The sequence below is a fragment of the Dipodomys ordii genome, unplaced genomic scaffold, assembly GCF_000151885.1.
Source record: "Dipodomys ordii isolate 6190 unplaced genomic scaffold, Dord_2.0 Scaffold66, whole genome shotgun sequence".
Lineage (NCBI taxonomy): Eukaryota > Metazoa > Chordata > Mammalia > Rodentia > Heteromyidae > Dipodomys > Dipodomys ordii.
Window position 1 is genome coordinate 3,414,332 of NW_012267282.1, and position 27,175 is coordinate 3,441,506.

At 55.4% G+C, this 27,175-nt stretch overlaps 1 protein-coding gene across 3 annotated transcripts in view; it reads left to right on the forward strand.

Moving 5' to 3' along the window:
• Window positions 1–27,175, forward strand: part of Pitpnm2 (phosphatidylinositol transfer protein, membrane-associated 2) — a 78,148-nt gene that overhangs the window by 45,568 nt on the left and 5,405 nt on the right. For 2 of the 3 annotated variants that reach the window (XM_013023130.1, XM_013023129.1), the window contains exons 2-15: window positions 4,219–4,395; window positions 11,389–11,603; window positions 12,969–13,090; window positions 14,033–14,260; window positions 17,313–17,618; window positions 18,338–18,433; window positions 19,745–19,849; window positions 20,020–20,090; window positions 22,432–22,679; window positions 23,076–23,265; window positions 23,515–23,634; window positions 24,245–24,492; window positions 24,744–24,922; window positions 25,766–25,936. In XM_013023130.1, the coding sequence (XP_012878584.1) occupies window positions 4,318–4,395; window positions 11,389–11,603; window positions 12,969–13,090; window positions 14,033–14,260; window positions 17,313–17,618; window positions 18,338–18,433; window positions 19,745–19,849; window positions 20,020–20,090; window positions 22,432–22,679; window positions 23,076–23,265; window positions 23,515–23,634; window positions 24,245–24,492; window positions 24,744–24,922; window positions 25,766–25,936 (2,377 nt within the window). In that variant the 5' untranslated portion in view covers window positions 4,219–4,317. Of the gene's footprint in view, window positions 1–4,218; window positions 4,396–11,388; window positions 11,604–12,968; window positions 13,091–14,032; window positions 14,261–17,312; window positions 17,619–18,337; window positions 18,434–19,744; window positions 19,850–20,019; window positions 20,091–22,431; window positions 22,680–23,075; window positions 23,266–23,514; window positions 23,635–24,244; window positions 24,493–24,743; window positions 24,923–25,765; window positions 25,937–26,419; window positions 26,570–27,175 lie in introns of all 3 variants that reach the window. The other variant, XM_013023128.1, reaches the window with a different exon arrangement.

Sequence of the window (27,175 nt, forward strand, 5' to 3'; positions counted from 1 at the left end):
CCTGCACTGTCTAACTCAAGAGAGAACCATTTGCACTGCAGTCTGAGAACGGCACCACTTGGAGTTGAGCGGTACACAGCTGCTGAACTAGGCCACCCAGCTAGTTCGGATGCCCTAGAGCTTTCCAGGGCTGACCAGTGGTTTCTTCGTTTATGTGCTCTTTCTTCCCTCCTTCCCTCCCTGGAGAGGGATGGCCTCCATCCTCCGCTGGAAGTTTTTATGGGACAGTGAAAGGAAGTTAATAGCTCTATAAAGTAGAGCCAGTCACCTGGGAAGTTGTCCAGGCACGTTATGTTCCTAGCAGCCCAGGGAGGCCTTGGTAGTAAAGGCCGCAGCGCTCAGAGCAAGAGACTGGAGTTAAGTTGCTCAAACACTGTGAATGCCCCTGTCGTGCGTTCCCTGGGGATAACGGCTGGACCTTTTGTTGTCCCTAGGGACTGCGTAGTCCCCGGATCCAGCCCTTCTCCCTTGAGTTGAGCCTTGAGGACAGTTGTTAGCCCTGGGCTGCCCTGGATCTTTGCTTTGACTGAGAAACAGCCCTATCTAGCCAGAGTGCAGTGGTGGAGGAAGGGGTCTGGGCAGCTGGAGTGCAGTGGTGGAGGAAAGGGTCTGGGCTGGGGCCTGGGGCCACAGGCAGTCCCGCAGACGTGTCCCAGTGCCACCAATACAGAGCCCTGTACACAGCCCACGGCCTGCGGCTGGGGAAGAGGGAAGGGATAGCAGAGAAGAGCCAGGAGAGGGGCTGCCCAGGAATCCCCAGCAGCTCTGGCCCTGCCCAAATTTTTGTCTTCCAATTGTGGCAAACTCTACATAACCTACTAACCTATCATTTACCTTGTTGAGTATATTTTTTGTGAGTGGTTCTGTGGCATTAAGAACATAAACCCTGCTGTGCAGCCTGAGCACCATTTACCTCCAGAATGAAGCTCTGTCCCACAAAACGCGTGCTCCTCCCCCCTCCTCCTGCTTCCTGGGTCTGTGCGCTGGACTGTTCCGATGCCCTGGGCAATGGAATCAACCGTACATGACCTTTGGGGACTGGTGGGTTTTTGTTGTTTTTTTCTTTTTTGTTGTGTTGTTGTTTCTCACTGTGTATTCTGGGCAGGCCTTGAACTCCCCCAGCTTCGGCATCCCCAGTGCTGGGATTACAGGCATACACCGCCATACCTGGTTTGAACTAGTATTTTTCACTTAGCTTAGTACCTTCAGGGCTCATCCAAGTGGTTGCATGTATCAATACTTCCTTCTTAAGACTGAATATTATTTTCTGTCAGGCTTTAATGACTCGTCAGTACTATAACCCCCCCTGAGGACTCAGCCTCGGTTCCCAGTACCCTCAGCTCCCATCTGGCTCCTAGCAGGTGTCCAGTGAGCATTTGCTATGGGCATGAAGTTCAGACTGGCTGGTGGTCTCCAGCAGACTGGATGGAGGTAGTTCCAGCAAGGCCCTGCTCCATGACGTGGGTTTCAGTCAGTGTCACATCCTCATACACAGGCTTTTCCTGCCCTTGTCCTCAGTCAAGGTCGAGGTGCTGGCAGCCAGGCCGGGGAGGAGTCATAAACCAGCACCCCTGATGTGCGGCTGTCCTTGGGCAGGGCGCCGCCTTCTCCAGTGCTGACTTGGGTGAGGGATCACATGTGAAATTCCCCACAGAGTCCTACACCCCTGCCGTGCCCCTAGGCGGCTGCCAGGCCATGGGGTCTGCTGGCAAGTCCTGCAGTGACTTGGCAGTCACCCTGGCTTGTCACTCCAGCCCCACAGTGCGGACATTTACATCCTTCTGAGACTTCCAGCAACCACAGCAGTACGCAGGTCTTTGGGGCTCGCTGAGCCCAGCCCACCTCTTTACCATCCAGGGCAGGGAGGGCCAGGCCTGCTCCAAGGCCCTGGCAGACATGGAAAGACAAGGGCTCTGTCCTCTGCTCAGTACCTTCTTTTTCCTGCCCTGCCTAGGAAAGCAGGAGAGCTGGAAGAGCGGATCCCAGCCTCAGTCTCCGCCTTCATAAGGTGAAGGTTGTTGGTGCTAGTCTTAGTTTGGACGCCCAGAGTCTGTGAGGTGAAGGTGGAACTGCCTTGGGGTAGGGCTGGAGGACTGGGCAGGATGCGGCCTCTCCTTCCTAGAGACTGCTGGTCAGTGCTGACCATCCGGGCTCATCCAGAGCAGCCCAGGCCTAGGGCTGTTCTCTCCTCTGCCCTGCAGGTGGCCTCTCACCTCCTTCATCCCCATGCTCAGAGGGATTGGGGGCAGCCATAGGGCTGACTTCCATACCCTCCTGGCTCCCAGCCTGGGGAGCAGAGGGCCAAGGAGGGGCCTTCCTGACCAGCAGGAAGGTTCTAGTGTGCATGAGTCACTGCATCCCAGGGATCCCTTCTTTCTCATACTACCCTTCCCGAGTCTGCCAAATTAGGTGTCTGCTGGCCTGGCTTCGGGCAGCTTCCATACTGAGTAGAGTGCAGCTGAACTGCCTGTGGATGCCTTCCATTCTAAGTCCTGTCCCTGACGTCAAACTTGAGCTAATCCTGAAAAAACTCTTCCCCCTTCCCTTCCTTCCTCCTAGTCAGGGTGTCTCCAGAAGCAACTCCTCCCTGCCAGCTCCTGGGGCCCCGGAGCCAAACCCTAAATACCTTCACTAAATCTTTCCCAACTGGCCAGCTCCAGGCTGTGGTTTGGCTCTGCCCTTCCCTTTGAAGCCCGCTCAGGAAGACCTCTGCGCTCCAGGCCCAGGAGGAAGTGAATTCTGCTTAAGCCAGAGCCAGAGATAAGCTGTGTAGCTCAGGTCAGGCAGCCAGGCGTGGGTTGCGATGGCTATCATGTTTCTGTGACATATCCCCTCCCCACGCGTCCATCCAGGAGAGTTCTGGTTAATGCCCTACTTGGTGTTATTAGAGAGCCACTAATGCTTTAGTGCCAGCTGAGGTTTACCTGCCCTGTGGAGATCAGGGCCTCCTTAGCCTCCCTATAGCAGGCTTTCTAAAGTATACCCTAGCTCTGTCCTCCCGGCCTTAGACGCCTGGAATAGCATGGAAGCTTCAGGCAACCCAGCAGTACTTGCATAAAGCCTCGGCCATCAGGATGGATCACACGGGCAGCAGCGTCTGGTGGAGGGGGGATCAAGCACTGAGCAAGTATGGTTATCTTTTAAAGTTGATTGCATTAAGTGCTAACCTTCAAGTATCAAGTATAGTCTTAATCATCTTAAAAAGAAGTTGTGCCAGGCGTGATAATGAAGGCCTATAATCCCAGCACCCCAGAGACAGGCAGCAAGATAGTGAGTTTCAGGACAGTGTGCACTACATAGACCCTGGTTTGTTTGGTTTTTGGGGGGAGATGGTAAGGGCTTTGAATTCCTGTTTGGCTTTTTCATTCAAAGCTAGCACTCTACCACTGGAGCTGCTGCTCCACTTCTGGCTTTTTGCTAGTTGAGGATAAGAGTCTCACAGGCTTTCCTTCCTGGGCTGGCTTTGAACAGCAATCCTCAGATCTCAGCCTCCTGAGTAGCTAGGATTATAGGTGTGAGCCACCAATGCCCAGTTGGGACCCTGTCTTGAAAGAGGGAAAAAAAAAATGAGTTGGTCTGAGCACTCTGCTGGATTATCTGATTTAATCTCTTCTACCCCTAAGACCTAGCGCAGTGTTGTCATTGGAAACGGAGCTGTGTGTGGTTGGGTAGAACTGGAACCAAGCTTGAGCTTGTCCTGCGCCAGTGTGTGGCGATCCTGCGTAAATCACGTGTGACAGGGCTGGTTGCCTCAGCAGTCAGGCTCCACGCCGAGATTGTATTCCTTGCCTCTGTTCGTTTCATTTGTCCTGCCTTCTTCCTCATGACCAGCCACCGGGTCGTGCGCCACGGGGGAACTGAGGCTGTGGCTTGCTGGGATTGTAAGGCAAAAAGCACAGTGCCCCTCCTCCAAGGTGGGGAGCAGGCTGCCCACCCTTCACTTTCCTGAGGCTGTGGTGATTGGAGAGCTCTTGTTCCTGCCCGCAGCCCCTCACGATTGCTTAGCAAACAAGGAAACAGCTGAGGCCAGAGAAGTGAGGAATTTCATGCAGGTCACACTGTTCAGAACCAGAATTCTAGCCTCGGGTCTAGACCGGAGCTTTTCCCTGCTATGTAAGCACCAGCCAGCCTTCGCAGAATGTGACTGTGCTCTCTCCCTCTCTCCCTCTTTCCCTCTCTCCTTCTTTCCTTCTCTCTTCTCCCTCCCCCCCCTCTCAGGGGTCCTTGGTGAATCCTATCATGGTTATTTAAGGAACCTTGCCTAGAAGTCCCCACACAAGCGCAGTTCCCCATCGCCGGGAAGGCGTGGACTCCAAGATGATTATAAAGGAATACCGGATTCCTCTGCCAATGACTGTGGAGGAGTACCGCATCGCCCAGCTCTACATGATACAGGTGAGTCCGGGGCGCCGCGGCAGGCCGGGTGCACAGGCACCTCTGGTTCCTGGTGAGGTCTGTCTTCCTGGCTTCGTATGTGCAACTCTCCCCTGTGCCCTCGTGCGGTGTGAGGGATGGGGGAATGCACACTAACCTCACCATGCCACCCCTGACCCGTCTGAGCTCCCATCTCTACCACCCATCAGTGTGGGAAGCTGGAGCAGACCCAGCATCAGCCCCTGTGCCACAGTGTGATGCGGAGGAGTTATGACTTCACAAGAGCACACGACCTGGGCTTACACAGTCACGGCAGTGTGGAGCATGGCTCATTTACTGCCACACCTGAGTCTGAGGGTGCTGGGCTCTCTGAGGAGCCAGAGACCATCACCCTCTCCTGAGGACATTGCTAGGCTCCCTCAGTGCTGGCCAGCCTAGAGCATGGGCTTCACTGCTGAGCCCAGGCCCTCACTCTGCACTTTCTGCCCAGCCTGGTGGCCTTCCTTCATGCTGAGGGCCACACTGATTTTGAACATGGCTCTTCTGGGCACCTGGGTCAGCTTCTGGCTGCACTGCCCTCGGTTATGGCCTCACACTGGACCCTTGGCTCACGATAGGGGACAGGGAGCCACAGCTGGCAGCTGGATTCTTCTTGTAGGTTCATAGCCCAGCCCAGATCAGGGAGGTGTTGTGAGCCCCCAGCAGATGGTGGAGGCCCAGCTGCCGTCCGGGAGGGGCTTGAAGGCGCTGCCAGGGTTTAGCCAGGCTCCCGTCATGGTACACTCAGCTTGGAAGAGAACAGGAGGCGCCCTCGGCCTCTCTGAGGGGCTGTTTGCTTTGAGCTGCTTCAGAAGCGCCACTCAATTTCCTCTTGAACCACTTACCCCCTAATTATTTCTGGAGAGTAGGGAGAGGAAGAGGTTTAAATCAGGCCCTAGCTCTGAGCACTCTGGAAATAGCTCAGCCTGTTCAAGAACCAGACTCAGCTGAAAAGCTGTCATTTGTCCCGTGGCTTCTCAATTCCCATCCCAGCAATGAGCCCCTGATCAGAGCAGGCAGAGCCGTACCTGGCCATGCTGACAGCCTCAGCCCCACCACACTGATTAGGAATCTGACTGTGGACTGTTGGAGTCTAGGAGGACAGACGTCCAGCCTCTGGGAAGGGTCGTCCCAGGCTTTTCTCAAGCTTAGAATCCATCCTCTCTGGGCTCCTCCACACACATTCCAGTCCTTCTTCTGATGAATGTAGCTGCTGAGTGATCACGTGAGCATCACAGCTCATGCGATGCTCACACCTTCATCTGCTCTGCAGTTTGCTGGACTGGCACGTGCAGTGTCATTTGGTGACTACTGACCTGTGAACTAGGATTTTGGTAGATGTAAATGTCTCCCACCTTTCAGATCATGAGCATCAACACTGCCACTGGGTCCAGTGGATGGGCGTCCCTTTTGCATGAACTGAGCCAGAGTGACCTCTTAGTGTTGGCTAGAGTCCTCTGCTGCTCTGAGCTTCCAGGCCTTTGTACGTCTGGTGAGCAAGCATATGTGCCACACTAGCCAGGTTTCACCAGGAACTGTGTTTCATGCCAAGTGCTAGCATGCTCAGAGGGAGTGAAGGCTGGGAGCGTGTTTGGAACACACCAGCCCCTGTGAGGTGCTTGGCAACACTTTGCCAAGAGGGGCTCGAGGTGCTTACTCAGGACCCTGGACAGCTCAGAGGGCTGCTCCCTGCAGGGTTTCTCAGTGTTTGCCCCCTTTCCTCCTCAGCAGCCCCAGGACAGTGACCTGTCTACCCACCCAGGTCACCATCGGTTGATAGGAGGCGCCGCTTCCTGCGCCATGGCCTGACTGAGCTATGGCTGTGCTAGGACAGGCTCCTTCCCCCCCTCCCCATCTTATGATATCCTTGGGGACCCTGGGGTCAGCCTGCTCCCGAGGATTGTCCCAGAGATGCAGTGGCAGTGGTTGAGTCTTTACCAAGTATCTCCTGGGCAGAGGCTCCAGAGTGCCACGTGGGTCGCACAGACCAGGGCCATTCTAGCTCTGCTGTTACCAGCTGTGGTGCCCACGCCACTGAGCCACCACTGGATTCCCTATGAGTGGCTGGGGTGGTGACAGAAGCACAGTGCCCTGAGCCTGAAGGACATTGTCTGCGTTAGTCCCCGTGATACCCGCACAGTGGGTGTTGGGTGCTGTTCCTTCCAGCCCCTTACAGACAAGGAGGCTCAGGTGTCAGGGATCTTTTTTTTTTTTCTTTTTTTTGTCGGTTGTGGGGCTTGAACTCTGGGCCTGGGCGCTGTCCCTCCGCTCTTCAGCTCAAGACTAGTGCTTTACCATTTGAGCCACAGCACCAGTTCCCCGTTGTCTGGTGGTTCATTAGAGATAAAGAGTCTCACAAACTTTCCTGCCCGGGCTAGCTTTGAACCGTGATCCTCAGATCTCAGCCTCCTGAGTAGCCAGGATTACAGGGGTGAGCCACCAGCGCCCGGAGACATCAGGGATCTTATCAGAGATGCACAGCTGACCCACTGAGGCCACTCCTTGCCTGGAGACATGGCTGGCCCTTTCCACACATGGAGCACGCTTGAGAGTCTCTTACCTTCTCTGAAGTCATAGCTTTAAGGATTGGAGCAGGAAACCAACCCTCTGCCCTCGTTTTCCTTACACAAGCCTACTCCTCCCCCACACTCACACCCATCCCCACATGCACACACAGCTTGCGTCCCCCTTGTGGACAGCCAGCTGGAGTGCTGTGATTAACTGAGAGTCAGGAAATGTCCTGCAGCTGCAGGTGTGGCTGTGCAGCATGATGCTGAAGCAGGTGACAAGCCGCAGCGAAAGCTTAGTCCTGGGCCATGGTGGATGCTCGCTTGGCTGGTTGACTAACGCCCTACTAACAATCCACATCCATATGTGGCTGGGAACATGGTTTGCTTGGAAGTAAGGTCTTTGTGTATCTACTTCGTTTTCTTTAGTCTCATAGCTCAGCCTGGCCTGGGCATGTTATGTAGCCCAGGCTGGCCTCAGATTCACACATTCACAGCATCTGCCCCCAGAGTGCTGCCATTACAGGTGTACACCAGGCTGGACAGAGTTATTAGTTAAGGACTTTGAGAGATCATCTTGAGCTTAGGATGGGCCCTAAATTAAATGACAGCTGTTCCCATAAGAAGGGCAAAAAGGAAACCAGGGAAGACCGGAGGCAGAGATAGGAGGAAGATTGTCATCACCCAGAGAAGCTAAGGATTCCTGGGAGCTACCAGGAGCTAAAGAGGCAAGGAAGGGGCCTGGCTAGAGCCCTTGGTGAGAGGGGCTTAGTGATTGGCTGACCTTTCCAGGAGGCCTCTGGAGACAGCGAGGCCTAGGCCTGCCTGAGTGAGTGGCAACTTTTGTGTTTCTGCCCCCCACCCCCACCCCATGATGCCAGAGTGGAAGGGCATTCTCTTGCCTTGCCCTTTTTCCAGTTCTCCATATCTTCCACTCTCAGAGACTTAGGTCCTCACCCCACCCCAAAGCAACTGGGGTTTGTTTTCTTACAATTCAGAGGCAGGCTGTTAGGGTAGATAGCTCCTTCCTTGTCTCTCCCAGCTGCTGGTGGACCCAGTCTGTGGCAGCTTACTTGCCTAAATCTACAAGGACGCTCCTTCCAAACAAGGTCTCATGCTGAGGCTCTAGGTGGATATCGATCAAGGGGGTTGTATAGATTAGCAGCTATCCTCATTTTAACTGAAGATCCTTTTCCGGGCTGAGAAGGAGTTGGCCACAAAATTGAGTTTAGTATCCATTTCTTTCTTTTTCTTTTGTCTGTTGAGGGCTTGAACTCAGGGCCTGGGCACTGTCCCTGAGATCTTTTTGCTCAAGACTACTGCTCTGCCTATGGCTTTGAGCCACAGCTCCACTTCTGATTTTCTGGTGGTCAATTGGAGATAAGAGTTCACAGGTTTTTCTGCCCAGGCTGGGTTGGAACAGTGATCCTCAGATCTCTGCTTCCTGAATAGCTAGGATGACAGGCATGAGCCACCAGAGCCCAAGGATAGAATCCATTTATTATAGCAACAGATGCTTACTAAACATCTGCTGTGGGCTGGTGAATTTTCCTTGAGGCAATTAAAGCTGTGCAGTCTGAGCAGGTCCTGGAGTCAAACAGACTCAGAACCTTGCTCTGCTGTATAAAGTCGTGCAACGAGGGACAAGTCACCATTGTCTATACTAGACTCTGTCATCTGCAGATTGAGGTCTATGGTCCTGCCATTGCTCTGGGGGTAACACAGGAAGTAAAGAAGACCATGCAGGCTGGGATTGTGGCTTAGTTGTAGAGTGCTTGCCTAGCATGCATGAAGCCCTGGGTTCGATTCTTCAGTAGCACATAAATAGAAAAGGCCAGAAGTGGCACTGTGGCTCAAGTGGTAGAGTGCTAACCTTGAGCAAAAGAAGCTGGGAAGGTGGCTCAGTGGTAGAGCACTTGCCTTGCATGCCAGAGGCCCTGGGTTCAATTCCTCAGCACCACATAAGCAAAAAGAAAAAAGCCGGAAGTGGTGCTGTGGCTCAAGTGGTAGAGCGCTAGCCTTGAGCTGAAGAGCTGAGGGACAGCGCCCAGGCCCAGAGTTCAGGCCCCACAACCGGACCCCCCCCCCAAAAAAAAAAAAGAAGCTCAGGGACAGTGCCCAGGCCCTGAGTTCAAGACCCAGGACTGGCAATAAATAAATAAATAAGACCATGCATAGCTATGGCAGGAAGCCAGTGTGAGAAGCAGGAATATAGATAGATCCCTGACTCAGGATCTGCTTGTGCTGTGAATCTGGTCCACAGTCCAGGAGCTTGGGGGCATGCGGTACACACAGATGTCTAACCACATCTCTGGCCTCCACCAAGGCCTTTTTTTCCCCTCATTTTATCCAAAGAGGTCCAGTCATTCTGGGTCCTGGTACTGGAGCACATCCTTATGCCCTGCAGAGGTTGTATCCTCAGAGCCGCTGTGTGCGCACTCACATCTGTGCACAGAGGTGTGCACTCTCAGACACAGCTGCTGTTCAAGAGCTGACCGAAGATGGCCTTGGCTATGCCGTCATGTTGCCATGGAAACAGATGCTGGGTTTAAAGTCACCAGCACCTCAAACATAAGGTCTTTGAATAAGCAGAAAGCTGACCTCTGGACAGTGGGCAGGACAGTGGGGCCAGAGACACTTAAGTGATCCAGGTGATCCACATTTGACCCCCCTTTTTTTTGTGGTACTAGGGCTTCAACCCAGAGCCTGGGTATTATCCCTTAGCTTTTCCGCTCAACATTAGTGCTCTACCACTTAAGCCATAGCTGCACTTCCAGATTATTTGGGGATACTTAGATAAGAGTGAGATACAAGTCTCACAGCCTTTCTTGCCCTGGCTGGCTTCGAACCACTGTCTTTAGATCTCAGCCTGCAGAGTAGCTAGAACTACAGGGATGGCTTTCTTTTAGCTTCTTTTCAAGGTCTTTTAAGACACAGGAGTTAATTTCAATGAAGTCAAGTTTATCTGATTTTGTTTTGTTGCTTGTAATTTTGGTTTCATGGGTCTAAAACCATGGTCTCATCCAAAGTCATAAAGATGTATATGCTGTGTTTTCTTCTGAGGGTTTTAAATTTAGTTCATCATGACCTTAGGGGACTTTGTGGCCCTCTGTGCTGCTGGGGGTCCTACCAAAATCCCTGCTGCTTTCCCCACTGCACTGGCCTTCACTTGCTTCCTGTCCAGGGCATTGTGCTTATCTATTGTATTAAGTCTTTGCCTCTGGAGTCTTCTCCAACATAGCTTGGGGATGGAGGGGGGGGAGATGGGAAAGGGAAACAAAGCGGGAGGCAACAATGCTTGATAAGAAATGTACTCAGTACCTTGCCCGTGTAATTGTAGCCCCTCTGTACGGTATTTTCACAATTAAAAAAAAAAAGAGAGACAGCTTCCATACACTCACTTTGAAGAACCCTGAGTAAGCACTTCTGCACTCCCATTTTCTCTCTCTCTCTCTCTCTCTCTCTCTCTCTCTCTCTCTCACACACACACACACACACACACACACACACACACACTCAGAGGGGCTGCTTCAGTGACCCAGCCCAGCATAAGGTCACAGCCCTCATTCTCCCAAGTGATACTCTGAGCCTAGGACACCCTGGCTCTCTGATAGATGTCTCCTCCATCCAGGGAGCAGGAAGCCTGCTTCTTGCTGTGAGCTGGCTGCCTCCATCAGCTGTAAAGGAGATGTCAGAGTTATGGTCAGGAGAAGGTACAGCTCATCTGTGAGGCTGAGTCACTCTTGGCAGCCAGTTTGTCCAATAGGGCTATGGAGGGAGACCCTTGGAGGGGTTGGGGAAGTGCAGCAGGGCATGTGGTCGGTACCCAGCCAACAGCATCAGTGACTGATCTAGGACCAGGAAATTGAGCAGGGCAGAGAAAGAGGCAACAGTTTAGGGGTTCAATGCACAAGTTTTCACCTCTGGTTAAATTTATTTGCAAGTATGTGCTCTTTCGGCTGCTATTGTTACTACACTGACTTCTTCATTTCCTGTTTGTGTTGATTTTGTATCCTGCAACTTCTCTAAGCTTGGGGACTATTACTTGGGGACTATTCCTTTGAGTTTTTAATATAAATTTAGATTATGTCATCAGTAAACTAAGATTATTTCACTTTTTCCTTTCTCATTTGATGCCTCATATTGCTTCTTTCATTTGCCTAATTACTGTAGCTAGCCTCTCCAATCCTGAACTGACAGGAGCAAGCAAGTTGGCATCCTCGTCTTGTTCCTCATCTTGTGAGCAGTCAGGAGTCAGTGTGTCCTGGGGCTTAGAGAGCCTTGGAGAGCCTTGGAGCCCGTGGAGTCAAGGTCTAGAACTGAGGGGAGGCTTCTGCAGTGGCACAGGAGGAGGCAGCTTCATGGCCAGAGCCACTGCCCATTCCACACCTGGGCTTGGTTCCCCCCCACCCCCCAGCCCATTCTACAGAGTGCCCTGACCACACATGACATTGCTTTGTCCCCACAGAAGAAGAGCCGTAATGAGACCCATGGCGAAGGCAGCGGTGTGGAGATCCTGGAAAACCGACCCTACACAGATGGTCCTGGCGGCTCTGGGCAGTACACACACAAGGTGTACCACGTGGGCATGCACATCCCCAGTTGGTTCCGCTCCATCTTGCCCAAGGCGGCCCTGAGAGTGGTGGAGGAATCCTGGAACGCCTACCCTTACACCAGAACCAGGTGCCGCTGCCTCTGCCCTCTCTTCCACATGCCACTTGGGGGCCGGGGGAGGAACTTCATGGCCTAGGCCCATGGGCTGGAACCTTCAGGTAGGCTTAATCAGTGCACCCCTAGGGCTCTGTCCCAGATGGATGCCTGAAAGTTTCCCCAGGGCAACCATACACAGAAAAACCTATGTACTCTGGATGCTTCCCAGACTGCCCAGGGGTGGAGGCCACAAGGGCAGGAGTTGAGTGGGGGATACTGGACACTCCATTGCCATCTGGGAAATCCAGAGAATGCCAGCTCACTCCTAAGTTCTCCCAAGAAGCCCGATAGCCAGCCTGCTGAAAGAAATGTGAACTGAGAATAGACCACATCGATGGCTCTGAGATCTTCAGCTCCTGTGACAGTGTTTACTGTGTCACATGCTGGGCAGGGCTTTCCCTGGGGCTCCTCCGAAGGGGGTCTTCACTTTGTGCCAAGTGCAGAGCTGAACACTGCTCCTCCCGCCAGCCACCCTCTTGGGTAGAATGTTCTCCAACAGCCTCCCAGGGTGCCTGCTTTCCTCAGACACAGGAAGTGCTGAACCTCAGGAGCTCTGCTCTAGCCCAGAGAGGAGCTGTTACCCCAGAAAGGTGGCTGGGCCGAGATCCCTCCACCCTGCAGAATGCCAGCTGCCATACTGTGCTTGCCTAATACCATACCATGAGCACCTGGACACCAGATACAAGCCTTCTAGAAGCAGCTCTCCCTGCTGTCCCCCCCTCCTTTTCCCCCCCCCCCCCCCCCCCCCCCCCCCCCACCTTCTCTTCTTCTTCTTCCTTCTTTCTTCTTTTTTTGCCTGTCCTAGGGCTTGAACTCTGGGCCTGGGAGCTTTCCCTGAGCTCATTTTGCTCAAGACTGGCACTCTTTCACTTGAGCCATTTCTGGCTTTTTCTGTGATTCATTGAAGATAAGAATCTCATAGACTTGCCTAACTGGGCTGCCTTCAAACCATGATCCTCAGATCTTAACTTCCAGAGTAGCTAGGATTACAGGTGTGAGCCACTGGTACTTGGTCAACCCCCTCTTCTTTATTTGGTTTTTTTTTTTTACTGTATTTTTTTTTCTTTTCTTTTTTGGTACTGGGGATTGAACCCAGGACGTTGCACTTGCTAGGCAAGCGCTTTGCCACTGAGCTACATCCCAGCCCCCAAACCCCTCTTCTTAAACCCATCCCTCTCCCAGGGCTGTTCTTGGGACAAGGTAAAGATCCAGGACATGGATGGAGCTGTTGTATCTCAGACAACCACACCCTCCTTCCTTTCCCACCTCATTCCTACTCCAAAAGGCAGCCCCAGCCCCTCCCTGCACTGTCCCAGTGGACACTGTGCTTCCCCTCAGGTTCACCTGCCCCTTCGTGGAGAAGTTCTCCATCGACATTGAGACTTATTATAAGACTGATGCTGGGGAAAATCCTGATGTGTTCAGCCTGTCCCCTGTGGAGAAGAACCAGCTGATAACAGGTGAGCAGGAGGACCAGCCCTGCAGGGCCCCTCAGCCCTACCCTCCTAGGAGCAGCTGGAGTCCCAGTAAGTGTCAGAGCCTGAGAGTGAGGCAGGAGAGACCTCTGGGATCCTGACGTGAACTCCATGTCTAAAGGCCTCTCCCTGTATGCCACCAGTGCACATGTGCACTCAGGGCCGTGTAGTCTTGGAGAGCCATCTCAGGCTGACAGCCACATGGGCCAGGGGATGTGGCACATAACAGGGCCTATGTCCCCTTGCAGCATGTGGCCTCTCTTCTCCTTCAGCCGCTGTCACTTTGCACAAAGCAGGCCCCATTTGTTGGATCTTTTTTAAAAGAGGCCAGAGATCAGGATTTTCATGCGAAATCTTCCAGTTCTGAAACATTGGCCACTAATGAAAAATTGCTAAATAGACTTAGGCTGATCAAACAAAACACATCTGTGGGCCAAATGCAGTTCTGCAGTCCCCTCTTCCCAGATGGGTTTTGCAATTAGTCAGCCAGGCTGGGTCCCTTCCAGCCAGCTTAAAAGCCCTGTGTAACAGGGCTGACCTGGCTCAGGGTGGTTGGGAGAACTGTCCTCCCTCCCCGATACACACATCCTGGCGTTTCCCAAGACCCCATCAGTGTTACGGGGACACTTGGCCTCACACACCCACTCTTGTAGCCTTCTCACCCGTCTCTGCCCCATCATTCTCCAGGAAAGCTCGCCCTCCGATGCACCCTAGCTCACTGCCTCACCTCCCTGCTCTGCCTGATGGCAGGGTGCACATGGACTCTGGGTTTCCCTGACCTGACTTCCAGAAAGATGGCCGGGAAGCCTCACTGTCCTTCCACATGGCAGGACCAGAGCCATACAAGGCCTTCAGGGTAGACGGAGTCCTAGGGGGTACAGGGTGAAGGTCAGGCAGATATGCCCACTTGCAGGGTTGTCCCCACAGACTTCATCGACATCGTCAAGGACCCTGTTCCCCCCAACGAGTATAAGACTGAGGAAGATCCCAAGCTGTTCCAGTCAGTCAAGACCCATCGGGGCCCGCTGTCGGACAATTGGATTGAGGAGTACAAGAGGCGCCTCCTCCCCATCATGTGTGCCTACAAGCTCTGCAAGGTGGAGTTCCGCTACTGGGGCATGCAGTCCAAGATCGAGAGGTTCATCCACGATACAGGTGAGTTCACCCCAGGCCGCCTGCACTGGATGTCTGCCTGAGATTCTCAACCCCCATTTCATTCCTGAAAGGTGACCCCAAAACCCGTGTCCCCATCCTGGGACCATCTGTGCTTGCAGTCCGATGCCTAGAGGTCCCCAACCTGGCTGTGTCTGTTAGCATGTAGTCTAGACCCCACTCAGGCCAGAAGCCCCAGCAAGGACAGCAGGGACCAAGGCCTCTGACTCGGGCCTTCGTGTTCTCTACCTGAGGAGACCCAGACCCCAGGTTCAGCCCACAGCTGTGCCTCCACCACAGACTTGAGAGCCAGGCAACAGAGCAACTCAGTCTTTGTAATGCCTTTTACACACACACAGGCCTGCACAGAGCAGGTGCCCATAATCGCCTGAGAGCTTCCAGCCCAGTGAGTGCTCGCTGAGGCTCCACCCTCTTTACAGCCTCTTGGCTGCTGCCTGTCCCCTTGTGGCAAGGCATTAGTTCCCAGGCTAGTCCCACACCAGATTCACGGCCTGAGAGACACCCTGGGCAGATACCTCCTGATGCCTTGACCAAGGACAGCTTACTTTCGACGTGGACAGAGCCACACCATTGAGAACACACTTCAGCCTTGTCACACACACCCGGGACGACCCTGTTCACACAGGAGGGAACAGAGACCTGGCTTTGGGCTGCATCCCGAACAAATGTTCTGTACCCTGGTGGTAGAGGTGTCTCATTAGATGGGCTCCTGCAGTGCCGGTGCTGGGACCCGAGAGTGGCTCTGTGCCCGCAGCAGATGCAGTGTGGCCAGGGCCTTGATGGTGTGTGGTGGCGTGGCAGCTCTACCCCAGGGCCGACTCTCAGGCATGTGCACTGCGTTAATGTCTGTTGCAGGAGCCAGGAAGGGTGATCAGAGGAGAAAGACGTATCCTGTCCCACTGGCTACCTAACCACATGGGAATCGAGATGACCTAAGCCAGGCTCCCCATTACCCAGAGCTCACAGGCAGGAACCCGTTTCCCCAACTCTCAGGCCCAGGCCAGGAGGACATCATCCTCGAAACAGCCCAGGTGTCAGGCCTGCCTGCCAACCTAGGCCTCACACCTCCTGTTGTGGACCCTACTTCCTAGGTGGGAGTGATTTTCACCTCACTGAGGACATGGGATAGGCTGGGGGAGGGATTCAACAGCCCTGCTCAGTCTGCCCCAGCCCTGCCCCCCTCCCCCACACCTCAAGGAGAGAACAGAGGCTGGTCAGTGCCATGTCTCACCCACCTCATGGTCCAGCCAGGACGTAGACAGCGCCAGCTGATGGAGGGGAGTGGGAGGAAGGAGGAGGATGTATGCCCTGAGAGCCAGCCACCATTCCTTCTGGGTTTGGCCACTAGTGAGACTCACTCACATTCCAGAATGTTCAGAGTCACAAAACAGAAAAACAGTGCAAATGAGCCAAAGGCCCGCGGGCAGGAAAAGGAGTACATGAAATGTGGTGTCGCAAATACATAAACACTGCACTGCAGCCAGCCCAGTGCCCTTGAGCTCCCCACGAGTGCCGACACGGATAAAACTCGCCAGAGAAGCAAGCGGCAGAAAACACACATGGCAGAACACGCGTGCACACTTCAGAACGGCCAAAGCAGTCCCACACATTGTGCAGGAAAACACAATACACCTTGTGATAAGGCCAAGCAACACAGGTAACACGTTCAGGACGGGCTCTCCCGGGAGTGTGTGCGGGAGCCTGTGGATAGACACGGGTTGATGGCCTCTTTTATTTTCTGTGAATATTTGGGGGGGGCGGTGAGGAGCCACTTTTGGTTTGGTTGTAGCACTGGGGATTGAGCTCAGAGCTTTCTCATTGTTTGCTCAGCAAGCTGGCGTGATGGCACACACCCTCTGGTTCATTGTGGAAGAGAGCATTTAGGTCAGCCTTGAGACACGTGTTCATTCCCAGTTGTGCACCAAAGCTTCACGGTGTCACATCTCCCCAGAAGTGACCTGTTCTTAGCCTCCCCACTGTGCTGTCTGCCTCTGTAACTCCCCAGCTACTCCTTATGCCTTAAAAGGTGTGTTATTAAGTCAGACATAGTGGGACATGCCTGTAATCCCAGCACTCAGGAGGCAGGATGATTTAAATTTAAATCAGCCTAAGCTACATAGACTTTATATATATTAGTATATCCTATTGTATATATATAATATATCCCTGGGAGGTTTTGTTGTGTGGGTCCTGGGGCTTGAACCCAGAGCCTGGGAATGGTACTGTCCCTGAACTTTTTTGCTCAAGGCGAGCTAGCACTCTACCACTTGAACCACAGCTTTCCTCTTTTGGTTTTTTTTTGGTGCTTAATTGGAGATCAGAGTCTCACAGACTCTCCTGCCCAGGCTAGCTTTGAACCATGATCCTCAGATCTCAGCCTCCTGAGCTGCTGGTAACCAGCTCATGTATAATATATTCTTATCTGTCACATGCAAATAACATATCCTACTGGTGGCATTTTTAAAGAGGAGGCACAATCCATTGTGAATTTGAACTTCTATAGTAAAAGCAGAGCTGGCAGTAGACGAGAGACTTGGGAAGTCCTATTCTACTTCCTGAGACAGAACTCTCCCTAAATTAATTGTGGCTTTTGACCAAACACGTTACTGAGGAGGCACTTCTGCTTTAATGGCAGAAACACTGTCCCCTTGATTTACAGGCAGAGAAACTGAAGCATAGATGAGCCGTGGTTTGTAATTTTTGTTTTTTGGGTCAGTCATGTGGCTTGAACTCTGGGCCTGGGCGCTGTCCCTGAATTCTTTTACTCAAGTCTAGAGCTCTACAACTTTGAACCACAGTACCACTTCTGGTTTTCTGGTGGGTCATTGGAGATAAGAGTCTCATGGACTTTCCTTCCAGGACTGGCTTTGAATTGTGATCCTCAGATCTCAGGCTCCTGAGTAGCTAGGATTATAGGCATGAGCCACTGACATCCAGCTTGTGATTTTCAGTTTGAGTGCAGCTGGACCTGGGCCAGCGCTGCTGTGGGCCATCTCTGACCCGGAGCCCTCCTCTGCCCCCTGCCCCCATGCAGGCTTGCGGCGGGTAATGGTACGGGCCCACCGGCAGGCCTGGTGCTGGCAGGATGAGTGGTATGGGCTGAGCATGGAAAACATCCGTGAGCTGGAGAGGGAGGCACAGCTCATGCTGTCCCGCAAGATGGCCCAGTTTACCGATGATGAGGGAGCTATGGAGCTTGCCAAGGACCACACCACCCAGGACCAGGCATCTGGGGTGCCACCTGAGCCCAGCAGCAGCAACGGGGAGCCCCTGGTGGGGCGGGGCCTCAAGAAGCAGTGGTCCACATCCTCCAAGTCTTCACGGTCATCCAAGCGGGGAGGTGAGCTTCCGTGCCAGCCAGCCCCTGTGCCAGGATCCCTGACTTTTGGTAGAGGGCCTTCCCTCCCTTCCTCACCCTTCCACATGGGCAGTGTGGGACTCAGCCCCCTGGGGGCAGAGCTCTTCTCTGACACCAGGCTCCGGGCAATGAAGCTGGGACCTTCACCCAGCAGGCCCCAGACATCTGCATAGCCCAGAGCAAGACAGACAGCAGCTAGATGGGTCTGGGTCTGGCTCATGTGGAGGGGCCTACATGGCATCAGATTCTAGGACAAGGAAGCAGGCCCCCTGTGCAGCCCTGCCTGCCCTCTGCAAGCCCGCTTTTCCAGCCCTGTGTGTCTGGCTGGCCCTAGGCCCGGCTGTGAGAGCAGATCCACATCTCCCCTGCTGACCCTGCAGTGCACACCACTGTGTACTGTGCTATGGCCCAATTTAAGGGGTTGGTTCATGGTTCAGACCCATGTGAGCAAGCATATGTCCTGGGCTTACACACCGTGCCTGCCTGTGCCCATACTCCGGCAGGAGCTCCTTTTGAAGAAGTTCTACCCAGATAGGCCCAGTGCACTTCACTCTCTTTTTGTTCTCTTCCATCTCTGGTGAACCTTCCTGAGGATGCCTGCCTAGCCTTTTGTGGTTTCCTTCACACCTCCTTGCCTGCCACGGTAGGCTGCGGGGCCCTCCCCTGAAAGCCAGAGGTCAATGTGGGGTTTTGCCTTCTAGCCAGCCCTTCCCGCCACAGCATCTCGGAGTGGAGGATGCAGAGCATTGCCAGGGACTCAGACGAGAGTTCAGACGATGAGTTCTTCGATGCTCATGGTAGGTTGGAGATGCCTGCACCCTTAGGGTCTTCCTGGGAAAGGCGGGGCCTGCTGCTATACCGGGGACAGCCTAGGGGCTGGGAACGGGCATGGAGGACTCGATGACATCACAGGGGCCCAGCTTCTTTGAGTCTGGGGTATCAGTTCACCCTGGCCAGACAGCAAGATGTGCTGTGGGCCTGGCAGGAGGAGAGTTCTCTCTTAAAACCCCCCAAAAGAGATACACAATGTTCTGTATTTGTATTTTATTTTGTACTTACCTTCTTTGTCTTGATTAAATACAATTAATACATGCTAAATTAAATATGCACATAACGTAGACACTTCAGAAAATGTAATAAGCAGAGAATAGATGAGCTTCCGATTCCCCCACTAATCCCAAAATGACACTGCAAGCACACAGCCCGCAGCTTGCTGGCGCTGCAAGATGAAAGTGCCCGCGTCCTCTCACAGCCCTCAGAGGGGCCGGCAGGCAGGCAGGCAGACAGCCCAGGGAGACGGCTCCCCCACGGGCGAGAGCCGAGCCAGGCTCGCTGCTGCAGCAGAACAGGGACTCAGAAAGAGACAGGGACTTGCCCACAGATGCACAGCAATTAGGGACACTGTGAGCTTTCTTGTTGCCGCCACCATAGCTTGGAGGGGCAGAGGAGATCCCAAGTGTGGCATCTTCGTTAACTGGCCAGCAGGACACACTTAGGGACAGGGTTAAGTGGTAGAGCACCTAGTGCTGAAACAAAAACCAAAGACATCAACTACTACTTGGGAGGCAGAGGAAGGAGTTTCAAGCCAGCCCTGGCCAAGTTAGATACTCTAACAACAAATAGATCCAAAGGGCTAGAGGTACAGTTTAATAGTCAGCATGAGGCTCTGGTTCAGATGCCTAGTACTGGGGAATAGGGAGGCATCAACTGATGGATTGGTAAACAAAAGAACCAGGTTTAGCCATCTAAAGGAAGGAGCATGGAGATAGCCCAGGGCGACGAGCCTTGAACTCAAGCATGATGCTACATGTGGTTCAGTTGATGGGAGAGGAAGAGACAGATTGGTTACTGGTGGCAAGGCGAGAGAGTGAGGACTGGCTGTCCATTCCACAGTCAGGGAATGGCAATGTTGGCACGGCGCCGGGAATGTACCCACTGCCACTTTGAAATAGTTTAAATGGTCCATTTTAGTAGTATATGTATGTTATCACAAGTTTAAAAAGTCGGTTGTGTGAGGGCATGACCAACCTTCAGGGAAGAGAGAGCAGAGCCCAGCACACAGGTCTTCCCCCTGGCTCCCCACCCCAATGAAGGTTTTCTCCTCCCAGAGGACCTGTCTGACTCGGAGGAGATGTTCCCCAAGGACATCACCAAGTGGAGCTCCAATGATCTCGTGGACAAAGTGGAGAGCCCAGAGCCAGAGGATACACAGGGTGACCAGCTTGGGGGGTGCGGGGTGCCCCGAAGCAGGGAACATGCAGGGTGACCAACTTAGTGTACAGTGCTGGGTCCCCTGGGCCCCAAGCTCCTCTTATCAGAGTTACAGCCTTGGACCAGGCTGCCCTGCTACACCTCAGCTCAGATTGTAGCTTCTGTTTTGCAGACAGTCTGTACCGCCAGAGCAGCCCAGAGTTCAGGGTGGCCTCCAGCGTGGAGCAGCTGAACATCATCGAGGTAGGTGCAGAGCCAGGGTTATGCTGCCTGCGGCTGCAAGGAGGGGTAGGTGCAGAGGCCTGGCTTCGGGGAACTGCACCATAGCATCACGTCCCTGCCCCGCCAGGCAATGCCAGGGTGCCCTGTCCTCACAGCCTTGCTAGGGAAGTATCTGCCAGCCACACCGCCCCCCCCAACCCCAAGAAGTAAGGACAGCAGATAGCCCTCAAGATCTTGACCAAGCTCCACTTGTGGGAAAGTAAAATGAGAAACTTATAAATTCCAGATGAAAAATAAGATCTTCACCTTGTGCCTATGCCCAGCCTGCCTGCTGTCCCTGAAGATAAAAAGACGGAAGGAGAGGACGCAAAAGCCATCTAGGCAGAAGTGATGTGGCATGGCCTTCAAGGTGGCGTGTGGAGTCAGGCAGAGCTCAGTGTATCAATAAAGCCGTCTCTGTGGAGCTTGCGTCCCCTTTGGGGGTTCTTTGCTGGCGCCCGTGCCCTTTTCCTCCACCTGCGGGCAGTCAGAGCTGTTTGCACTGGGCGCGGGAGCCATCCTGTGGTGACCACACTGCCCTGGCCCCAAGAATCCTCAGGTGGAGACGGCATCTCTGTGGGGGACTCAGGTCCCTCGGGAAGGTCTGGGGAGGAGAATCCACACCTCTCTCCACTTGTGGGGTCCTCTGTTTTGAGGTCTGAGGTCTCAGTGGGCTTTTCTGGAAGGGCAGGTAGAAGGGCGTGGTTTCAAGGTGCTGCCTGGTGGCTGAGGCAGCTGCACACAGCTCTGACTGCCCCGGAGGGAGGCGCAGGGCCGGGCTGGGCTCTGCCTCGGGGTGTGCGTGGGACCCGCATGATCCCGGGCCGTCACCATCCAAGTCAGACCCCCTGCTGGCAATAACCCTCAAAGTGGAACCTTCCCTGTGGAAGGGGGACAGCCTCACGGAAACACTGACGAGGTGCCCTGGCTCTCCAGAGCTGGCCCCTGGCACGCGGGGGTCGGGGTGGGGTGCTGTTCCCTCTGGAGCTCAGGGGAGGTGAAATTCCGTGCTCAGTCCAGCCAGCGTGTGCAGGATTCTCTTGGCCCCGAGGCGCAGACCCACTCATCCCCAGATGAGTTAGCACCACCGGACTAGCTCCCTAACCCTAACCCGGGGACGGGCAGGCAGCACAGACTGCCCGAACATCCTCGTCACACGAGCCTAGGGCTATCCAGCTGTTCCCCTAACCTGGGCAGGCCACCTGTGGGGACAGATGTTATCCTGCCCTGTGACCCACAGCTGGTTTCCATCAGCAACTTTCCCCAGCCCACTCTCACACTGTGGATGTATCATGTACTCTTCTGTGGCCCCTCCCAGGCCCATGTCACACGAAGCTTACATAGGAGCCAGTGGGGTGGGTCCTGCGAACAGGACTATGGCCTGAGTTGGGCTGTTGGGGAGAGCCCTGAGCTTTGGCAGCAGCTGTGATCCCGTCTGGCTTGGTGCTGACACAGTCAGTGTGTCCAGAGTGATGCTAGCTCAGTCCCTGGGCCTCTCCTCTCCATCACTTCTCTGAAGAGAATTCCTAGATGTCATTGTGGGTTGCCGTTAGACCTCATGCCTGAGGAAGGCATGAGGCCCTGCCGCTGCCACGATGTCTCTGCGCTTGGGAATCTTGGTCTTACAGAATCCCAGGAATGGCAGGGGCTAGGGTCCAAGGAGCTCTTAGAGGAACTCAGAGCCTGGCTCTGAGTCAGCGATGGCCTTGACTGCTCAGGCCGAGATAATCCATGTCTACTAGCATACTGGGCAGCAGACCCCACCCCCACCCCGAGGCCAAGGCCAGCCTGAGCCTCTGTTTTCTCTGCAGCTGAGAGCCCAAGCAGAAACAGCTACCTGAGCCATGAAGGAAGAGGAGCTAGTGCTTTTGGAGAGACAGACCCTCCTTCGTGTCCCTTCAGCCTTTCCCCACAGGGGCCTAGTCTCTGCAGGGACCCCAAAGAGGAGCCTAGGCCACAAACCCCAGACTCCCTAGCTAGATACAAAATCAGGGCTCTCAGCCGGGCGCCGGTGGCTCACGCCTGTAATCCTAGCTACTCAGGAGGCTGAGATCTGGGGATCACAGTTCAAAACCAGCCTGGGCAGGAAAAGTCCGTGAGACCACTCAGAAAACCAGAAGTGGCACTGTGGCTCAAGTGGTAGAGCACTAGCTTTGAGCTGAAGAGCTGAGGGACAGCACCCAGGCCCAGAGTTCAAGCCCCATGACCGACCAAAAACAAGAAAAAAACTCAGGGCTCTCAGCTGGAGCAGTTGGGTCAAGACAGGCTTCCCCCAAAGCGAGAAGGCTCTAGACACCAGTGACACCCACTCCCGCCCACGCAGGATGAGGTGAGCCAGCCACTGGCCACACCGCCCTCCAAGATCCACGTGCTGCTGCTGGTGCTGCATGGAGGCACCATCCTGGACACGGGCGCCGGGGACCCCAGCTCCAAGCAGGGTGATGCCAACACCATCGCCAACGTGTTCGACACAGTCATGCGTGTGCACTACCCCAGCGCACTGGGCCACCTTGCCATCCGCCTGGTACCGTGCCCTCCCATCTGCGCTGACGCCTTTGCCCTTGTCTCCAAGTGAGTGGCTTTTGCCCACTGGCACCTGTCCTAGCCCTCCGTGTCCAGAGCATCTCGGGGCTCCTCCAGGATGGGATCCCTGCCCAGATGTCCTGTCCTGCCACCGAGCCTTCTGCCTGCCCAGAGGCAGCAGAACCTGTGCAGACATGCAGAGCTTCAGTTCCGGGAGGATGGGCCAAGGTCAAGCCTCCATTTCCAGTTCTGTAGCGGGATGCTGACCTGCCTCCATCTACTAGGGGCCCTGGTCCCCTGAGCCTGCCCAGGGCCTGGTCCAGGAGCATCTCCATTTGCACTTGGGAATGGGCAGCTCTAGCCTCCTACCCAGGGCCAGGGAAAAGGCCCTTTGGGTTGGGCTGAGGCCACCTTCCTTCTCCTGACCCAGCCTCTCACCCCTAGCTTGAGTCCTTACGGCCATGACGAGGGCTGTCTGTCCAGCAGTCAGGACCACATCCCCCTAGCTGCCCTGCCACTGCTGGCCACTTCCTCGCCCCAGTACCAGGAGGCAGTTGCCACGGTGATTCAGCGGGCCAACCTGGCCTATGGGGATTTCCTTAAGTCCCAGGAGGGCGTGACCTTCAATGGGCAGGTGAGTGGAGGACAGAGGAGAAGACCCTGTAGGGTGGGCTGGCCAGAGGGCCAGGGGTGTCCCCTTCAACATCCACAGTGGCGTGGACACCCAGACCCCTGGGCCCTTTCTGACTTCAGGTCGGCCTGATTGGGGACTGTGTTGGGGGAGGGAGTGGCCCTCAATGGGACCCTCCTGCCTCCAGGTCTGCCTGATTGGGGACTGTGTTGGGGGAGGGCGTGGCCCTCAATGGGACCCTCCTGCCTCCAGGTCTGCCTGATTGGGGACTGTGTTGGGGGCATCCTGGCATTCGATGCCTTATGCTACAGCAGCCAGCCCGTGTCGGAGAGTCAGAGCAGCAGTCGCCGAGGCAGCGTGGTCAGCGTGCAGGTACCTAAGCAGGGGCTACAGCATGGGAGGATGCTCCATTGACCCCAAACCTTCACCAAGGTCTGCAGTTTCCTGTGTGCCGTGTAGACCGGCCACACTGCCTGCTGCAGGCCACCAAGCTTATCACCTTGGCCCCCTGCTGCCCCCTGAGCAGAGCCCAGCAAAGACCTCAAGAGCTGACTTGGTCATCACCCAGCCCAGATCCATTCATTTTGTGCATTTGGCAAACTGTCCAAGCACCTGAGCCCCTGCAGTAACTCCCTACCAGGCCAGGATCTGAGGGCTGGGAGAGGCGCAGGAGAATGGAGGATGTCCACTTAGGACTGAGGCTGAGGAGTCAGAAAAGCTCTACACTGGTGCAAAAGAGTCGGGAGCATTCCTTGGGAACTTGATCCTGGGTAGCCAGCTGGGCCAAATGAAGGCTGGTAAGATGTGGCCAGTGGTTTAAGCCGCAGGAGACCAGTGTCCCTCTTCCCCCTCATTTGCTTGGGCAAATGCTCATGGATGGGCAGTGGCTGTGTGGGCCTGGAGTCAGGAGGTAGGACTGGACACTGAAGAAGAGTCCGGTCCAGTGGCCAGCCAGCAGTGAGCTTCCATGGGGCCATTTCAGGACGCTGACCTGCTGTCCCCGGGCATCCTGGTGAACACAGCGCAATGCTCTGGCAGCGGCAGTGGTGGCGGCGGCGGCGGCAGCAATGGCTCCAGCCTAGAGAGCAGTCGACACCTCAGCCGCAGCAACATCGACATCCCCCGCGGCGATGGCACCGAAGACTCCAAAAGGCAGCTGCCCCGCAAGCGGAGCGACTCCTCCACCTACGAGCTGGACACCATCCAGCAGCACCAGGCCTTCCTGTCCAGGTAAAGCTTTGGGGACAGGCTGAGCAAGGAAGGGCGGCCCCAGAGGGAGGGAGGGAGGGTGACCCTGTTTGCTGGATCTGGGGGCCATCCAGAGACATGGGAAGCACTGGGATGGGCGGGGCCACCTGGCAGCACTGTGCCGAAGGCAGTCAGCTCCCTGCAGACCCAACTGGCTGTCACTGCAAACATCCTGACAGGCACCAGGCCACTGTCATGAGGGAAGTGGCCTTGACTTGCATGTCCCCCTGTAGCCTCCACGCCAGCGTCCTGAGGACCGAGCCCAGCTCCCGCCGCTCCAGTAGCTCCACCATGCTGGATGGCACTGGCGCCCTGGGCAGGTTTGACTTTGAGATCGCCGACCTCTTCCTGTTTGGATGCCCACTGGGGCTGGTTCTGGCCTTGAGGAAAACAGTCATCCCTGCCCTGGACGGTGAGAACCCTGCAGGGGACACAAGCCACTAGTGGTCTCCAGGGACCTGTCCTGAGGCCACGGCCCACCCAGCCCACCCACCACCTGACCCACAAGGACCCTGGCCTTGGTTGCTTCCGTGGCTCGGTTGCTGGCATGCCACACCTCTGCTTCTCTCAGGCACCTAGGAGCAGATACTGCCAGGGTCGAAGCACAGACCCGGTCTCTAGCTGGAAGACCTTCCCAGAGGGAAGCTGTGAGCTGGGCACTCCAGAGCCTCCCAGCCTCCACAGATGATGCATGGCCCAACCTGGGCAGCCCGAAGGAACCATGGGGCCCCGTGGTAGCCAGAATAGCCCCAGAAAGGCCTAGCCAAACCCAACACCATGGGTGCTGGGTTAAAATGCTGGCCCTGAACCTCACACCCTCTCACGGGGCAACCATGGCCTCAAGGGACCTGAGGGCCAGGTAGGCTTGCAAGGACAGCCACCCGCTGAGCGCACCCGGCTGGCCCACAGACTCACATGTGTGCACTGGCCACAGTGGGGCCCTTCCACAGATACCACCGGTGCTGCCCTGGAAAGCACCAGCTTTTGCACTAAGTGGGGAGTCATGGCACGCACCCTGACCCTCACACACTTCCTTATAATTCTAGGAGTGGTCTGTGTAGGAAAAAATGAGAAGTTTTCATTGGGGTGTTGGGGCTGTAGCTAGCAGTAGAGCGCTTTTCTAGCACGTGCAATGGGGTTCCAGCCCCAGCACTGGAAAAAAACAAATCCAATTTGAAAGCGATGTGGCAGAGCCAGCCGGGGACCCCAGCCTGGCCTCCTAACCTGCTGTCTGTGCGTCTGGTCCCATCCGCAGTGTTCCAGCTGCGGCCCGCCTGCCAGCAAGTGTACAACCTGTTCCACCCCGCGGACCCATCCGCCTCCCGGCTGGAGCCATTGCTGGAGCGGCGCTTCCATGCCCTGCCGCCCTTCGGCGTCCCCCGCTACCAGCGCTACCCGCTGGGGGATGGCTGCTCCACGCTGCTGGGTAAGGCTCCCGGGACAGTGGAGCTGGAGTGGCACTGGCAGTGCCACTCCCCTTGGGACTCTTCCCAAGGGAAGGGACAGGGCCACTGACACCTGTTCCCAGTGGGTATCTGGTGAGGTCAGCTTGTAGCGGAGTTCCGGAGTGATTTCCTCCTGTCCTGCCAAGGACACGCTCAGGACCCCCGGGCGGCTGGGGCAGCCAGGGCTGGTCCTGCCCTGGCAGGCACACAGCTCAGGGGCCGGAGGGCCTGGCGGAGTTACACACGTTGTGGGCTACGTCCACCGCAGACAGGGCAGAGTAGAGGATGTGGGCTGGAACGTGAGAGGGGTCCCCTAAAATGGCCTGTCCCCGAACCCCCCAGCGTGTCCCACCCGACACTGTGTCATGTCGTGGTCCTCGAGCTGAAGTCTACGTCAGTGGGTGTCCAGCAGCCACTCGAGTGTCTGTTCCTGTCCTTTCTGTTCTCTCCCTGCCTGCCTCCAGTTGAGACCGTGCAGAGAAACCCTGAGCTGGTCCTGGAAGGTGGCCCCCTGGCCCCTCTCCCCCAAGGGGATGGCTTCCTGGAAACCAGTATCCCCGTTCCCGCGCTCACCTGGCAAGACGGGCCCCGCCCGAGTCCGGGCTGTGCTGAGTGTGTGTATCCCTCCGTGGTGGCCAACATCTGCGTAGCTGCTGACGCCTGGTCCTTATGCCCGCCCCCCACGCCCTCTTTGGCCACTCAGAGTCGCGGGATGTTGGTAGTGGGAAGAGGCTTGCGAGGCTCTGGGGAGTTGGCCATGGTGCTTCCTCCCTGTGCCTGGAATGCCAGTGGCTGGGGACTAACAGCTAAAGCAGTCAGTAGCCCAGGCATCAGGAGAGGAGAGCTGTGCGAGGGTCACACAGCCTGCCAGCAGTGTCCACAGGAGATGGAGCTCCTTGAGGCTGGCAGAACCCGGCAGTGGGCTGAGGCACCGCCAGCCCCCTCCCACCCCACGCCAAGGAGAGGCGAGCAAGGAGTTGGGTGCTCCAGGTCCCTGAGTTCAAAACTCCAGAACAGTGGAGGGGAAGGGAAGGAGGGCTGGCCTCACTCCCTGAGGATGCAGGTCCTGCACCTGCCATCCAGACTGGCTCCTCTGGCTGAGTCCTGACCTCAGCCAGGGCCCAAGCGAGCCTGGCTGGAGGTTGAGCATCTCCCTTTGTGCCAGATAGCCGAGAGGAGCTGAGTCGGTCCGGCCCACGGGTGAGGGCCGCCTCCTCAGA